The 18,670-nt window shown below is 38.1% G+C and overlaps 1 protein-coding gene across 1 annotated transcript in view; it reads right to left on the reverse strand.

Moving 5' to 3' along the window:
- The window catches only part of LOC112429839 (uncharacterized), a 173,038-nt gene extending 154,900 nt beyond the window's left edge, over positions 1-18,138 (reverse strand). Inside the window, exons 1-9 of the mRNA XM_076879626.1 lie at positions 17,921-18,138; positions 17,520-17,798; positions 15,757-16,020; positions 15,356-15,634; positions 14,312-14,572; positions 13,543-13,641; positions 13,368-13,383; positions 13,197-13,288; positions 12,755-12,817 (exon numbers count right to left, since the gene is read on the reverse strand). Coding sequence (XP_076735741.1) covers positions 12,755-12,817; positions 13,197-13,288; positions 13,368-13,383; positions 13,543-13,641; positions 14,312-14,572; positions 15,356-15,634; positions 15,757-16,020; positions 17,520-17,595 — 1,150 coding nt within the window. The 5' untranslated portion in view covers positions 17,596-17,798; positions 17,921-18,138. The remainder of the gene's footprint in view (positions 1-12,754; positions 12,818-13,196; positions 13,289-13,367; positions 13,384-13,542; positions 13,642-14,311; positions 14,573-15,355; positions 15,635-15,756; positions 16,021-17,519; positions 17,799-17,920) is intronic.
- Between the last annotated feature and the right edge of the window lie 532 nt (positions 18,139-18,670).

Raw genomic sequence — 18,670 nt, forward strand, 5'->3', positions numbered from 1 at the left:
TCTCAAACTGCAGCTCAGACTAACAGAAGCTCCCTCAGTCACAGGATGAACAGGACTCACCAGGATAGGACCATTACCATCATCTGTGACACAATCACACACAATTGTTTCAGTCACATCAGCTGGTGCACACTTTGAGAAAAACCTGACAAACAATAATAAGAACAGATTGTACAGATGCTCATCATGAAGATCTGATCTTGTGTATTTAAAAATTACTGTATGTGTTTTATTTTTCCCACATGAAATGACTTCACATACAGCAAAGCTGGAACAAATGTTCATGTCACGTCTAAATCATTAACATCAAAGTAGTAAATGTATAATAACATACTCTGTACAGTGATGTTGACTGCACTGCTGAACTCTCCTGATCCAGACTCACACCAGTACACTGCAGTATCTGACTTTGATGTGTTGATGTCACATGTGGATCCAGTCATTCTCCTACAGTCAGAGTACAGTCGGCCGTCCTCAGAGAACTTCCTCACTCTCCACTCAGTGAAGTTTCCCTCACAGGTCAGTGAGACAGAGTCAGAGGTGAAGTGTTGCACTCTGTCAGGACTCACTGTGTGAGACGCTGCTGAATGAACATCTGGAAACAACATGCAGTGAAGAGACAAAGCTCACAGATGTTAGGATCAACATATCACAGTGGAAATATACGTTTGACTTTTGTGTGGTTCACAGGAGTCCTGATAGTCATGCAGCCAGATTTACAGACTTTCAAATCATCAACATCAAGATTAAAAATAGCTGAGACAAAATTCCTCAAACTGACCTGCAGACCAGACAAACTTTGGTTGACTGTGATCAGTGTGATACTCTGGGTCTCCTCTTCCAGCTCTGCACACATATCCTGCTGTGTGTGTCTGTCCATGAATGATGTAGGAGTCCTGTGCAGTCCCACTGCCATCAGGTAGCAGCTCATAACTGGAGGATTTCTCTGATAGATCAGGAACAGCTTTATACCAGTAGAAGCTCCATCCTGCAGACGGATGTTCAACCTCACAGTTCAGAGTTACTGAGGCTCCAGGACTCAGCCATGATGGAGACACAGTGAGGACAGGACGGGGTTCATCTGATCAACAAAGATTTTCTCTCAATGTTTCGTCTCTTAACTCTGAATTCAATGTCACTAAAATGTTGACTCACAAATATTTATGATGAACTTTCAGAGTGAGACTATCTAAACATGTCAAATATCTCAACATGTACTAATAAAAACACATTTTTACAAACTGTTTCTATTTCCAGGTTAAATGAACTATGACTCTACTTACTGTCAGAAACTGTCAGTGTGACTGAATCACTCCACTCTGTTGTTTCATGCTGTGAACTTTTCATTCTGCCCTTACAGCGATAGTTTCCACTGTTGGATGATGAAGCAGATCTAATCCTGTGTTCATTTTGATTTGGAGCTTTTATCATGCTGTTTGTTTCCCACTCATAATCCCACTCAGTGTCTCCTCCATGGATCTCACATCTGACAGTGATCGTCTCTCCTCTGTATATCTCAGACCAGTTTGGATACAGAGTCACAACAGGCCTGTTTGAGGCTGTTACTGTTCAAGAAAGTACAATAAAAACACATGAATGTCAAAAATGTTAATGTCTTTTGTTCTTCATCTTCCTCCTTAATCAGGAGTTTATTTGACTTCATGTTAAACTGACCAGTTTTCCCAATCCTGACTGACTGGCTGTCCTCTGTGTAGTAAGCTGGGTTTCCTCTTCCTCCTCTGCACCTGTAGAGTCCTTCCTGTGAGACACTGATTTGTCCATTTGAGTGGAAAACTGCATCTTGTGTGGTCAGGGCTTCAGAGGATTTCTCATCTCTGTACCAGTAGTATTTCCATCCAGATGATGATGATGGGTTCACAGAGCAGGTCAGGGTCACACTGCCCCCTACTGGAACAGCTGTGTTATCAGCTCTCAGTTTGGCCTTTGGTTTATCTGCAGTTCAGTTTAGAAAAAGAACAAAAGTCAATGACTGAATCGTGTACATACGGATGTTCACTGTTCATAGACACAAACTACATCTTTCTTGGCTGCTACCTCAAAGCAGATTGTGCGCTGTCAGTCCTGTGTGCTGCATGTGACTGAATCAAAACCGTTTAAATAACTAGATGTAAATGGTGAACATCAACAAATCTTGGTGATCTTGAAGAGATACAAATTGTACAATCGTTTTGATCAAAGCTGTGAAAGTTTTATATTTTCTTTGCTGTATTTAAAAAGTACTTGAAGATTGATTAATAAGCTGGTCCGTCTTTAGGACCTGGGAGTTTAAAGGGATCAATCTCAATCAGCCTCCTGCTAAAGGTGAGTGGCAGTGACTCAGAGTTATGAGACTGTTAATCATAGAAACAGTACCACTATTTTTGGTGGTATGTCTGTGTGTGTTTATTTATTTGATCAGATGATAGTTCAGAATTACTTTTATTCTTTTTATAGAAATTGTAGATCAATTGTTATTTGTTTGAATATATTATTTATTTATCCTGTTTATATCATTATTGTCCTCAGGTGATGGAGCAGCAGGTCAGCATTGGCGTCTCTATACCAGCTGAAGGTTCATGACACAAAGTGGTGACAAACTGTCTACAATGAGGCTACTATCAGCTGCAGCTCTTTGTCTGACTAACAATGTAACATGCTTTGTAGACCATTGAATTGATCCTGTGCTGACCATTATGACATTTGTCAAATGGAGATCACACAACAAACATGACTTACTTGATACTGACAATGTGAAGGCTTCACTCCACTCTGTTGAAGAATATAAGTCATCTCTGCGTCGACTCTTACACATGTAGTCTCCACTGCTGGACTCAGAAACACTGAATGTCACATCATTATTGTGTGTCCACTGTGTGGGTGTGCTGGGTCCTCTCCATTCATACTCCCACTCAGGGGTTTCACCTCCTTCCTGCACCTCACATGTCAGAGTGATCGTCTCACCTCTGAATATCTGAGGCCAGTTGGGTTGTTGTTTTACAACAACTTTATTGGAAACTGTTCACACATATTAACAGTTGAGATACAAACAGAAACATGAAATCAACACAGAAAACTTTACATTGTATGTTTGATAATCATGAGTGAATGTATATTTCAAACTAAACGACTGAACTCACAGGTTATCTCAATGGTGACATCATCACTTCTATCAGTGTAGTAAACTGGGTTTCCTCTTGTTCCTCTGCAGCTGTAGATTCCTCCTTCAGATACTCTGATATCTCTGTTTTGTTGATCTCTGATTTTACCTTCATAGGTTCTTTGGGTTCGTCTGAACCACTCATATTTCCATCCATCAGAGCTCTGCACAGAGCAGGTCAGTGTCACACTGCCCCCTACTGGTATGATTGTAGTTCCTGCTGTCAGTGTGGCCCTGGGTTTATCTGATGTTATGAAAAAGGAGGAAAATTATATAAATATGCAGATGATTCAAAATCTACACAAATATTTTCTTTATATTGTTTTTTCTTTCCTCTCAGTTTAAGACATTTCAAATTTTCTCTGATTTCTGTCTCAACATGGTAACAGAGCTGCAGTATAATGAAGGGAATGAGACAGCAGGAGAGCACAGCTGGGAGTAATAGACTATGTGCACATTAGCATATGCTACTTCCGGTGGGGAAACTCCTGTAGGGCGCTTCGTTTCCGGTGTTATATTCGCTCCTTGTTTACTGCCGCTTTCTCCAAAACAAGTCAACCAAATTGATGAATCGAGGTGAGATTTACATTTCTCGAGATGTCTTGGGCATTTACGGAATATGTATGTAGATGCTGTTCATAGACCTGTCGATATTTTTCCCCCGCGCCTCAGAGCAGAACAGAGAAAGGATTTAAATTCTATATTTCTCAGTATTTGTAAACAGCGGTCCCTCGTTTATCGCGGGTGTTATGTTCTAAAAATAACCAGCGATAGGTGAAATCAAGTAGCCAATTTTATTTTTTTGATGGTGGTAAACGTTTCGTCGACACTGTTGTGTTTGTTGGGGAAAAAGCAGTGTGACTGCACTTCAGAGTCACACTGCTAGCCATCGATGCAGCGATTGTGTACTGTGCAGCAGAGACGGCACAGAGGAGATCGTCTGCAGCGATCAGGACGCAGGACACAATGTGATGTAAAAAAAAAAAACGTGCAAACTTGCACTAACAAATCTGCTAAACAGTGAATTGAAAGGTGAACCGCGTCATAGCGAAGGACCACTGTAATTTTGAAGGTAAGTCACAACATACCCTTCATAAATACTAATGTATAGAAACCCTTACCAGCAATCATTCATTTTTTGTGTGGCTTTTTTCACGGTTTGTTAACATGCTGTGTAGGTGTGTGCTTGACTAGCTGATATCGACATAACAGGGAAACATCTGGTTTGACTATTCTTCACCTGTAGTTTGAATGCTGAACATTTGCCTGTTTAAATCATGAGACCAGTCACTATACAGAGATGTGCTTCTGAATGTGGACGATGTGTCTTCTGCTGCAGTGATGCAGTTCTGCTTGTGTTGAGTGATGTAAACAACTGATCGATCTAAACTCTTTAAACGTCAAAATTGATCATTAGATTTTTTTATGACACACAGTGGTGAGTGTTCCCACCTTCTGCTCTTTGTAACTTAACGTGATCTTTCAGTTTTTGTGTTCTGGACATGATTTTGGAGGATATCTTCACAGTAGCGATTGACCGCAAAGTAAAGCTACCAGAAATGTACAACCCCAGATCCTGTCTCAAACCAGGAAGTTATCATTTTCTCGTGCACAGGGTCTATTAGGCGGGACGAGACAAGGGAAACAAAACTAGAAACACTGACATGAGACGCAGACCTTCAAAGTAAAACAGGAAACACACCGACTGAACTCTAGACATGTAAACTTAACAGAGACTGAGACAGAACATAGAGACCTGAAACGTGGGACAGAAAGGCACAGAGTAAACACAACATGAACACAAAAACAAAACCTAAGAACTAAAACCATAACAGCCATAACTGATCCTGGGGTAATAATAATAATAACTGCAATAATCAAAACAGCAAAGGACTCAGAACATAAAACATATTATAAAATGCCAAAACACACGAGACTCAAAATGGTGAACCGTGACAACTGGAGCATCAGGGGCCAAATCACAAAACACGTTTATGAACGACTGAGCCACACATTTAATTTCTGACTGATTAACATATTATCATTAAAAATAAAAACAGTATTATCAAATATTTTAACCCCATTATTGTTTATTATTTTTTAACTTTATAACACTTTATATATTCAGAAATAACTTGGCAGGTTGGGGCCGTAAATCACTTTGTAACATAAGTTTTTGTCATAATATTATCCCCCTCTGATCTCCAAACTTTGGGGAATCCATGTTGTTTTATTTCTTATGACATTTTAAACTCACCAGTTTCCTGAATGATGACTGGATCACTTTCTACTGTGAGTAAATGTGTCCCTTTTATACGTCCTCTGCAGGCGTAGATGCCGCCTTTAGAGGTCACAAGTTCTCCCTTTGATTCACCAGCTACTTTGGTCTTCTGGTTAGAGTAAACACTGGGTTCTCTGAACCAGTCATATTCAAAGTCAGCAGAGTTCTTCACATCACAGGTCAGTGTGATGTGAAGAACAGCAAAACTCAGTGAGATAATCTGCACTACACACACTGTTGATGTTTTCAGATCAGATAAACATGAAAAGAAAATCTACATGTATGAAGCCACAGCTCTTCAGTAAATGTACAGTTTGTATCGTGGGTGTGTGTTTGATTGCTCACACAGTTAACATGGTTATATTAACATTTTAACCAATAAATCAATGAAATGTTTGGTTTATGATACAAAATATAAAACAGAGGACGTCATTTAGAGCAACACAAGAAGAAGAAAACAGTTTCTCACCTTCAGTGTTTCCATGTCTGACTGTACCGAGCACTAAAATAATGAATGAAACATCATCAGACATTATACAACTGACAAAATCACAATAAATATTTTTTTAAAATCTTCACATGGCACAGTTATTACTCATCACCAAATTTATGTGTTTCTATTAGCTGTGAAACCGGCTGGAAACATGGAAAAAAATCTAGTCTGCTGTGTTGAAGCTGTCAGGTAAACAGGTTAAAGCAGTGATACACTGTAATTGTCACCAGTGAGAAACATTTTCCTTTATCGCTGCCATTCAAACAGTAAAGGTGTGTATTGTACTCACAGAATAACCCCAGCAAACAGAGCAAAGAGTGCCCCATCCTCACGTCCAGCCCTGCACGCTGATCTGCATCTAATCTCAAAGGTTTCGACTTTGCCTTGATAAAGAGAAGCTGCACTTAATGTAGATAAGACCAGAGTTTATATTCAGCTCCTCCTTCTATCGCCTCTCTGTGCTTCCTTCCTTTTACACCAACCTCAAACAGCTCCTGTAGCTTTGACCACAGCAGTTGTGTGACGTGTTCACATTTCCTGTCCACTGCAAACATTTAAGTTTCTTTCCTGTTTAGTGTTCCTACCTTTCTCTGTGATATACAAAGGTGATCTGTTGCTTAGTTACTGACACACTTTGCAGGTCATAGTTTTATCTTTGTTGTCGTGTCCTGCCTCCACCCTCCAGTATCACAACTACAGACTCACTGATCTGTCTGACTGAATGTGAACAAATTTATCTTTGTCTCCTCTGACAGAAGAATATCCGACCAACATTCATCAAGTTTCTTTTCATCCTCTTTAACAAAGTTTGTTGCTTGGCTTTTTCTGCTCACGTTAAAGAACCTGATGTCTACAGACACACATGCAGTGCACAGATTAACCAGCGGGGATCAGCAACTCATGCAGAGCCCTGAGCTGAGACATCCAACATGGCTGACATCAGTCAACGAGCCTTCAACGATTCCTCAAAGACATTTTTACCAGTTTTCTAAAAGATTTGTGAACATTGTGAAAGGAAACTCAAAGTTTAATGTGTTAAAAAGAAACTTTAATGTTTCTATTTGAAGATAAACTGAGCAACAAATTGTACAAAAAATGCCAGATGCAGCTAAAAAAGATTTTTTCCACCTCATGTGAAAAATATTTATTTTTTAGAAGGTTCAAATAAACACACCAGCTTTTAAAAAGTTTTCATTTTATTTATGATTCAGGCTTTAGAGGGTTAATATCTGAGCTTCTAATAAACAAATAAACAGAGGTCTGATATCAGGACTGTAATAAAATAATTATTAGATTTTTGCCTTTTTTCATTGATGTTGCCACAGTCTGTCACAGCTCCACAGCTCTTCCTTGTCAGTGGGATGTGTTAGTCATCTTCCTCACCTGCTCCAGTCAGCTCAGGTTGGCACATTTGTTCTCCATCCTCAAATAGCTGCACATAAAAGGACCGACTGTTCATCCACTCACTGAGTTACAGCACACTGAGGAAACTAGCCTGACTGCAGAGAATCACCCTTGTAGTTTATCCACTTAATCCAGTCTTCTTCTGTCTCTGATCTTCTCCAGTGTTCAACCTGCAAACCTTCAGTTGTGCAAACACACACCTGCTGTGGAAACACACACCTGCCTGTTCACTCTCTACTCATCTGAGCTCTGTGTGATTACATTTAGAGAAAGTTGGTCCTGTTTTAGCGTCTTGTTTTAGATTTTAGATTCTTATGGTTTTCTTTTTCAGATAATAATAAATATTAACTATTAACAGTAAATTAGCAATCAAGGCAATTTACACACCGAGGTGTTATTTATAGTAAAATGAAGATCAGTAAATATTTTCTCATGTTTTAAGGAGTGTGAAAGACAACAAACCAGAACGTGTAAAACTCTGAGCTCTGTATTCTGCCTGTTTAACGTCTCACAGTCTCCTCATCATCTGTCTGTGCTGTCAGAGCTAAAGCATGTGATCTGGAAGGCAGCTCATATTTAGCTTCAATTGTTCTTCCTCATTTTAGTTCTGCAGGCTGATGGAAATAATGAAGTCACTGTAATGTTTAAGTGCAGAGATGGTGCAGATAAGCCTGCAGCTATGAGGTCACCAACAGTTACAGAAATATTCACACTTTAAAGAAAAAACTTTTCTTAAAGTGCAAAAAATGAACAAAAATATGAAGAAATTTCATTTTGTTTTCAATTATTAGCTTTGAATAAATTAACTTTGGTGCAAATGATTGTTTGATTTACGGATTTAATACATTGATTAATGAAAAATGATGAAGAAGAGGCACTATTTTATAAAGATAACTGAATATTTGATGATCAGTACTGTTATTCCAGTACAGGCACATCATGTAAACATGTGTCTTGCACACAGAGGTCAAAGTGAAATTTCCACTGTGCTCTTTGTCTGTGCTCCTTGTTAACTCTTTGCTGTGAGCTGATAACATAAAACTAAACATCAGCTACACTGAAGACTTGAGGTTGAAACCACAGGCTGCATTTCCTCTGTTCATGGTGACCCAACCAGAAACCATGAGGCCTGTCAGTGGATAAAAATAAGCCTGTGGCAGAAAAGATGGTGACCACCAACAGTCTTTCACACACATGTAAGCTGCTCAGAAGAGTAAAGACGTTATTCTTTGCAGTTTGATCTTGTGATACTGTTTTGATATTGATTCTTGAATAAAACATAATCAATACATTTCTTTGCAGATCTGAATTTATTTAAAATTTCTTTCAGTGTTTTAAAAGTTTTACATCCATCAGAAATATACAACATTTTCCACTTGCAAAAACTTCAAGAGATTTATTCAAAAACACAAACACAGGTCAAAAATAACCTGCACTGGTGCTCAACAGCTTTAAATGTTAGCAAATCTTTAACTGAGGTTGTTGAGTTTGACTGTACGCTGTGTATTCAGACACATGATGGCAGTGCTGAGAAGTAAAACAGAAAGACTGTAACAGCAGCACAATAATCACACACTCAGAGTAAATGCATAAAACAACAAGAACAAAAAAAACACTTTCAGCTGTGACTTTGCAGCATCCCACAAACACCACAGTCCACAGCCTCACATCAGAACAAAGGAGAGAAGAAGAAGAAGAGCACCTGCTGCTACTTCCTTTTTTATACCCTCTGTTTGATCCCCTGGGTCCTAAAGCCGTTACACTAATCACAGTAATAATAATGAGCAATAACACTAATAACATTTCAAACACTTTAACGACCTGAATTATTGCTGATCAGATAAAATAAAAATACAATAATAACAGTAAGTTATGAAGAGCTGTAAGAAGCTCACTTCTTTTTCATTAGTGGCTGAGAACCAGCATAAAGTTGTATTACTGCCACCTACACAGCTGTGATGGTAACAGCAGACTCCAAACACTGTTCGTCTTTCAGACTCAGAGTCTGTGCAGAATTTCTCTCACACCACCATTTATTAACCCTGCAATAAAACCTCTAAACTTTCTGCTTCTGCATCCTAATTCACAGATTTAATTAAATCAGGGAACACAGGACTGCATGACATTTTATTAGAAACTAAAATGACATAAAGTCAACAAATTAGTTACAAATGGTAACAGGACAAAATGAAAAGTCACCAGTGTAGTTGTAGTTGCTCTCCCACTTTATAGGACAAAGACATGATTGATAGTGAAGAGGGAAACCCATCTACAGCACAGCTGAGCTATTAGAGTACGGTGACCACTTGTTGACTTGTAAAAGACTATATGACATTTTTTATTTCACCATTCATTAACTGCACAGAGATGTTATTGTTTAAATATGTTTTCTTCATGTAAACAGTATTATAAAGGTTCTTCATGACTGGCGCAAGTGTCCTCTTTTTTGGAAATCAAATTATGGTCACCCTGTATTAGAGGATATGATCAGCACTGTTTATCACCGTCATGCTGATTTTGCAGAAAAATGCCAACCAGGCTCAACCCAGCTGGTTAAGTTTACACCTGACTGACCTGTGCCTCCTCCTCACTGTGACTAAACAATCAGACTCTGCAGGGTCAGACAGATGTTTTGTTGCTGTCTTGTTCTTGGTTGAACCTGTCTGGATTTTTAGCTCTGAGGTTTGTGTCGTATTAATGAATTTTAATACTGCTACTTCTCTGAGTCGTGCTGACCGTGATTGATGCAGAGCTTTAATTCTCGGTGATGTTCTGTCTCCATGCAATCTGTCATATGAGATTTAGCCCATGTACAAGTTATCTTTTCATTTAACTATCAGCACATAGAGAGATGATCTGATTAGTTTGTGGATAATTTCATACAGGAAACAAAAATCAAAAATAAATATAAAATGTTCAAATGTCAAAAGATTTTATTTCTACCTTCTAACTAAAAGATGCAAAAAATGATCAGAAACACAAAAATATACATGAAATACATTCAAATGTATTCACTGCCTATGATATAATTCTTATTTATATAATGTAAACAAACACAGTTAAAGTATTTGTTGGTGCCCATATCAGTATTTACACTGCAAACACTGACTGTAAATTGTGCTGTCAGATACTAAACATCACATATTTCTCACTGCTGTTGGAACATGTTAGATACAGTCAAGGTTTATTACAATTTTTTTTGTAAAAGTAACCGAAGATAAAGAGCATGAATATTGAATATGAATACACCTCCATTTGGTTTATACTGAATTATATGATATTATGATGTAATATTGTAACTGCACATAAAGCTGAGCATGTCTGATATTTGGGCAGCAGAGGAGCAAGAGTGGCTTCATAAAAAGCTTCTTCTTGGCTTTGCTGCTACAGCTCTCCTCACTGACCTGTAAGACAAGCACAAAGAGACAAAGTGATTTCCAACATGTAAAGATATTATGAGCTGAAGACATTTAATAATGTGAAGAATAAATCAGCCTGCATGGCAGCAGAATTACTGAGAGAGCTTCCTGATGTGACTTCAGAATAAACTGCTGCATCAGCTGCAGGACTTGATGTTCCTGTGAATGAAGAGAAGATGATTGAAAACAATAATATCATTAACCAGGAGGAAACTGGATGTCTCCACTGATGCAAATGTGACAGGTGAGACCTGGAGACTCGGGACCGCCCCTGGTGGGCGGAGCTGGTCTTTGCTCCTTTCATAAGTGCAGGTGTGGGCAATTGGGTATTCCTCTGCAAACCTGAAACTGCGAGTGCTTGGTCCGAGTTGGGCAAGTTGGTGTTTCTTAACTATGAAAGTCTGATACGGGTCTTCCCCTAAACTTCTGTTAGAACGGTAGGTTACACAAAAATGTACCACTTGAGCTCTGGCTGTTGGCAGAGGTTTACAGTTATTTGCACCCTTGTAGGTGGGAAACATTGCTCCCGCGAGAACGGTATAGTGGACTTCATCGCCACTGACCCACATTTATTAGGGTGTGACACGAACTTGTGGACAGGTAACAAAACCCATTCAGTTGAGGAATATTCCTGTGTTTTACTGTCCAGCTAAGTGATCTCCTGCCTTTTATTTACAGAGTACCGAGCTGCTGCTTTGCCAGGTGGATCTCTGGCTGCGGGCAAAGGACCCGACACTTCAGTGTGTTTTAATTTGTTTTAAACTGGTGTAAGTCGACAGACTGACTGTTGCGGCTGTCGATGTTTTTGTTTTTTTTTTTTGTTTAAATCTTTTCTGTATCAGTAGGCACCACAGATATGGATTCTTTTAGTATTTTAACCCTTTTTTTAATATATATATTGTCGCAGACGGTGAAGGCGCTGCAGGGAAAACAAATCCTTTTTTTGTCTCCCCGCTTTTGCATGCACAGCGGTGGGCTCGAGTGAAGACGGCACCGAAGATTTGACTTTTTTTCTATAGTGTTTTACCCATTTGGGGTCATGTGTGAGTTGCCGTCCATTTTTAACCTGTGTGCTATGTCGATTTGTTTTTAAACGGTTCCCTGCAGCGCTTGTCCTGTCTCACGGGCAATCGTACAGTTTTATCGTTTTTAATGAGGTAACGTTTTTAATTGTTTTTAGGTGCCGCTGTTACACTGTTTCTTTTATTTTGTATCAAAAATTTAACTCTTTTAAACTGACTGTGCGCCTACGGCTCTGTCCTATTTTAAATAGGTACCTACCACGGGGTCACACAAAGATAAAAGAGAAGATTTTAAATAGCTGACAAAGTGTGAATATATAAATATTAAAATAAACAGATTTACATTGTAAGAGCAGATAAACATGTTGAACAATATTCAGTGGAGATGATGGCAGACTTTGCTCACCTTTGTTTTTCTTGGCTTTTTCTTTTTTGGGCTGTTTGACCTCAGCATACATCAGACTGTCCTCTAAAAGAGACGTCAGAGCTCAGGACACATTTGTTCAGCACAGATATGATGACAAGAACATTACAGAGTAAAAACATGAGAGAAACTATTTAGTTGGGGGACATATAGATGGACAATACCATACTGTACAATAACAATATCATTCTGTATATGAAGCAGACAAACTTACACTAAACTCTGAACGGCCCTCGATGTGTATAAGATTCAACTCTGGTGATGTGTAGTGGTCGTATGTAGTAGCTAAGCTTGGTCAGTGAATAACTAAACTCCATGTTGACCTATAATTACCTGCAATATAACGATGTGATGACACATTCAAGTGCAAACACTGAATGAGACTGTTGTGACTGTACCTGCAGCTCCTGTCTTCACCTCAGAGTAAACAGCACTCTGCTCTGCTTTATGATGCTTCTCTGTGAAGATGATCAGATTAATGAAAATAATTAAAACATTTTAAACACTTTAAAAACTTCCCAGGCTTTTTTCTACACCGTGTTTTGTGTACTCACTCTTCTTTCTAAGGTTTTGAAGTTTAATAAGAGAGTATGTGACGTCTCGAGGTTCATCTGCACCTGAAATGTAAAAATGTTTGTGAACACATCACATTCAATTTCATTAGTTGTGTTTAAGTCAAATCCAGGACTATCAGATATTTTCAGAGCATGAACCCATCATGGTGTTACTGTTTGTGTTGTTCTGATCTGAAACAATAACATTTGTGGATTCTTTCAGTCGAGTTAAAGATACAATCAGGTTGTAAAATCCTGTTTGTTTCTGATCTTTTGTGCATGTAGTCAGTTGGTTATTTGGATGTTTGTCCAGCTGGATTTTGATAAATGTTCTTTGAAAAGCTGCTGAGCACAAACTGAACCTAAGAAATGTTCCTGTTAATGGAGACTGAATGAAAAGTCAATATTAATAATGATAATAAAGATCGGTTTAAGTGCTGACCAGGATGAACAGAGTTGTATTCATGAGTTTCATTCTGGTTGACTCCATGATTTGTGGAGGAGCCCGGACTGTGACTCTCAGACTGGATCCACCTGAAACAGGAAATAAAAACAATAAACTCAAAAGTAACTGATGTTTGTTTAAAATAATAATTAAAAGTATTTTACCAACCTGGTGAAGCAGGAATCTGTGAAAGAGACAAATGTTATTACACATGTTTGTCATGTATAAATTGTTCCACTGATATTTTGTGTCATGAGATCAGAATACATGTATATGTGTGAATAATTAAAGTGTGTGTAGTAAATAAACTCTGTAATACAGCATGAAAAGAAGAGGCTCTTACACTTGGACTGTCTGCAGAGATACAACAAGAGCAGGAGAATAATAATGAGAGAGACTCCACAAACCAGTCGAACAATCAACCACACAGGAGATGAAAATTCTGCCAAAGATAGTGACAACAAATAATAAAGTTTAATTATATTTGATATTTTATAAGATAATTTTATAATAAATCCAGTTCATCGATTTTCCTTGACTTGAAACCACTTTGAGTCAACTCCTGCTGTGTTTAAATGACTTGACTCCCCACAATGAACACATAAACACAAGTCCAGTCTCTTAAATTTCCTCTTAAATGTTGACTTCAGTAAATCTGCGTTACAAACTTTTACTATATAAATATGTCAAAGAGTCAAATCTTAATATAAAGAAACAAAAGCTGATGTTTACATTGAGATTTTCTGTTTCCTGTCAGAAACTGTCAGCATGACTCTGCTCTGTGGTTTCATGTTGTGACTCCTGCTCTACACTACTTGCAGTGTTACTTGTAGAATTGTTACAGAACTAATTGTGAATTTATGCTGATTTGGAGATTTGCTGAAAATGATTGTTTCACATTCATAATCCCACCTAGTCTCCCCTCCTTGGATCACATTCCTGACACTGATTCTCTAGACTCCACATTTTACATGACTACTCATATTCAACCATTTCCAATAAGATCATTATTACAATGCCAAAGAGGTTACCATGAGATATAATGCTGTTTGACCTTCATAGTAATCCTCAATCATCAATCTATTCAATATTGTTGCTGAATCCAAACTCACCAGTTATGTTAATCTGAATTTCTTGGCTGTCCTCTGTGTAGTAAACTGGGTTTCCTCTTCCTCCTCTGCACCTGTAGAGTCCTTCCCGTGAGACACTGATTTGTCCATTTGATGTGGGGACAACATCCACTGTGGTATTATCTCTGTACCAGTAGTATTTCCATCCAGATGATGATGATGGGTTCACAGAGCAGGTCAGGGTCACACTGCCCCCTACTGGAACAGCTGTGTTATCAGCTCTCAGTTTGGCCTTTGGTTTATCTGCAGTTCAGTTTAGAAAAAGAACAAAAGTCAATGACTGAATCGTGTACATACGGATGTTCACTGTTCATAGACACAAACTACATCTTTCTTGGCTGCTACCTCAAAGCAGATTGTGCGCTGTCAGTCCTGTGTGCTGCATGTGACTGAATCAAAACCGTTTAAATAACTAGATGTAAATGGTGAACATCAACAAATCTTGGTGATCTTGAAGAGATACAAATTGTACAATCGTTTTGATCAAAGCTGTGAAAGTTTTATATTTTCTTTGCTGTATTTAAAAAGTACTTGAAGATTGATTAATAAGCTGGTCCGTCTTTAGGACCTGGGAGTTTAAAGGGATCAATCTCAATCAGCCTCCTGCTAAAGGTGAGTGGCAGTGACTCAGAGTTATGAGACTGTTAATCATAGAAACAGTACCACTATTTTTGGTGGTATGTCTGTGTGTGTTTATTTATTTGATCAGATGATAGTTCAGAATTACTTTTATTCTTTTTATAGAAATTGTAGATCAATTGTTATTTGTTTGAATATATTATTTATTTATCCTGTTTATGTCATTATTGTCCTCAGGTGATGGAGCAGCAGGTCAGCATTGGCGTCTCTATACCAGCTGAAAGTTCATGACACAAAGTGGTGACAAACTGTCTACAATGAGGCTACTATCAGCTGCAGCTCTTTGTCTGACTAACAATGTAACATGCTTTGTAGACCATTGAATTGATCCTGTGCTGACCATGATGACATTTGTCAAATGGAGATCACACAACAAACATGACTTACTTGATGCTGACAATGTGAAGGCTTCACTCCACTCTGTTGAAGAATATGAGTCATCTCTGCGTCGACTCTTACACATGTAGTCTCCACTGCTGGACTCAGAAACACTGAATGTCACATCATTATTGTGTGTCCACTGTGTGGGTGTCCTGGGTCCTCTCCAATCATACCACCACTCAGTGGTTTCACCTCCTTCCTGCACCTCACATGTCAGAGTGATCGTCTCACCTCTGAATATCTGAGGCCAGTTGGGTTGTTGTTTTACAACAACTTTATTGGAAACTGTTTACACATATTAACAGTTGAGATACAAACAGAAACATGAAATCAACACAGAAAACTTCACATTGTATTTTTGATAATCATGAGTGAATGTATATTTCAAACTAAATTACTGAACTCACAGGTTATCTCAATGGTGACATCATCACTTATATAAGTGTAGTAAACTGGGTTTCCTCTTGTTCCTCTGCAGCGGTAGATTCCTCCTTGAGATACTCTGATATCTCTGTTTTGTTGATCTCTGATTTGACCTTCAGAGGTTCTTTGGGTTCGTCTGAACCACTCATATTTCCATCCATCAGAGCTCTGCACAGAGCAGGTCAGTGTCACACTGCCCCCTACTGGTATGATTGTTGTTCCTGCTGTCAGTGTGGCCCTGGGTTTATCTGATGTTATGAAAAAGGAAACATGTACATTTTTCATCCTCTTGACTAAAAATACAAGAAAATACATTTAAACTTTAAAAACTCCCCAGATGAAAGAACAAACTTTTTTCTCTGCACTTTAAGACAGTTTGATTTTCTGTTGCTGAATTGTGTCTATGTCAACATGATGCCAGAGCTGCAGTAACTCTTACATCACAAAGTAAGGATAGTAAAACTATTTGTCCATTTTCTGGCCTGAAGAAGTTACACTGAATGTAAACTAATGGAGTTCACTGCTGAAGGAAACACAATGATGTGTTAAGAGGGAAATGTTTGGTGTTTGTTTTATACTGTATAATAGAAAGAAGTCACCTTTTGTGAAGGTTTAAATGTTTATTTTCCTTTTTAAAACTATATTTTTATCTGCTGTTGCTGTTATTATACATTAAAACACATACATGTAGTAATGATCGATTACAGCATTTGTGAGCAAAGTAACAGGTAAAATACAGCAGTCCTGGTTAAAGTTTCAAATTTCACAGCATGAAAAAAGTTTCCATAACAAAATTAATTAAAGATACTCTGTATTTTATACTATTTCTGAATATTTGAACACACATTATGAATAAATGCTACTGGTTACAGTGATAAAGCAGGGAGGTCTTCACTGATACAGTCAGAGACAGTAACTAACATCAAATATCAAAAATCACATCATTAATAATATCAGTAAATCAAACATATCCATCACTTATGTGATTCTACATTCACACACACACACACACTGAACTGGACCATCTTCAGGTTCTGTGAGTGACTTTAAAGGGCTCAATCTCAGTATCCTCCTGCTGGAGGTGACTAGTGGTGGAGATTATGGTAGTCATAGTAACAGTAACAATATTTTTATGTTTATGTTATATTTTTAACTTCCCTCCCTCGATTCTCCTCCATCTGCTGCTTTGCTCTGGTGTCGTTTTTGGAGTGAAGCTGGTGTGGCTCCAACCATAAATGTTTTCAATTGAGCTCTAAATCTAATTGGTCATCATTGCTTTTTGTATTAAACACAGTCATGTGTGTGTTTTATTTTAACAAATGGCAGTGTTTTATGAGAGGACAGGCCAGAATGACTTAAAAAAAAATACAAACTGTAGATTTATTGTTATTTGTTGTAAACTACTACTACTACTATTATTATTATTATTATTATTATTATTATTATTATTATTATTATTATTATTATTATTATTATTATTATTATTATTATTATTATCATTATTATCTCTGTTTATTTCTGTCAGTATTGTCCTCAGGTGATGGAGCAGCAGGTCAGCATTGGCGTCTCTATACCAGCTGAAGGTTCATGACACAAAGTGGTGACAAACTGTCTACAATGAGGCTACTATCAGCTGCAGCTCTTTGTCTGACTAACAATGTAACATGCTTTGTAGACCATTGAATTCATCCTGTGCTGACCATTATGACATTTGTCAAATGGAGATCACACAACAAACATGACTTACTTGATACTGACAATGTGAAGGCTTCACTCCACTCTGTTGAAGAATATGAGTCATCTCTGCGTCGACTCTTACACATGTAGTCTCCACTGCTGGACTCAGACACTCTGAATGTCCAATCATTATTGTGTGTCCACTGTGTGGGTGTCCCGCGTTCTCTCCATCCATACTCCCACTCAGTGGTTTCACCTCCTTCCTGCACCTCACATGTCAGAGTGATCGTCTCACCTCTGAATATCTGAGGCCAGTTGGGTTGTTGTTTTACAACAACTTTATTGGAAACTGTTTACACATATTAACAGTTGAGATACAAACAGAAACATGAAATCAACACAGAAAACTTCACATTGTATGTTTGATAATCATGAGTGAATGTATATTTCAAACTAAATGACTGAACTCACAGGTTATCTCAATGGTGACATCATCACTTCTATCAGTGTAGTAAACTGGGTTTCCTCTTGTTCCTCTGCAGCGGTAGATTCCTCCTTGAGATACTCTGATATCTCTGTTTTGTTGATCTCTGATTTGACCTTCAGAGGTTCTTTGGGTTCGTCTGAACCACTCATATTTCCATCCATCAGAGCTCTGCACAGAGCAGGTCAGTGTCACACTGCCCCCTACTGGTATGATTGTAGTTCCTGCTGTCAGTGTGGCCCTGGGTTTATCTGATGTTGTGAAAAAGGAGGAAAATTATATAAATATGCAGATGATTCATTAAAATTGCATAAAAACAATCAATCATACCTAAAACAGATCTGAAGATTTTCAGTTAGTGACTCTGGGTAAATGGATATGGCCCTGGGTCTATATGCTGTTATGAAAAATCAGGTAAGAAAATATACACCTGATACAATGTAAATGTAAAATATCCTAAATTTTAAAAGATTTCTTCAAGTTACTCAAATTCCAACAAAACAAAATCTACACAAATATTTTCTTTATATTGTTTTTTCTTTCCTCTCAGTTTAAGACATTTCAAATTTTCTCTGATTTCTGTCTCAACATGGTAACAGAGCTGCAGTATAATGAAGGGAATGAGACACAGAAGGAGAGCACAGCTGGGAGTGATAGACTATGTGCACATTAGCATATGCTACTTCCGGTGGGGAAACTCCTGTAGGGCGCTTCGTTTCCGGTGTTATATTCGCTCC

Source organism: Maylandia zebra, linkage group LG3 (assembly GCF_041146795.1).
Source record: "Maylandia zebra isolate NMK-2024a linkage group LG3, Mzebra_GT3a, whole genome shotgun sequence".
NCBI lineage: Eukaryota > Metazoa > Chordata > Actinopteri > Cichliformes > Cichlidae > Maylandia > Maylandia zebra.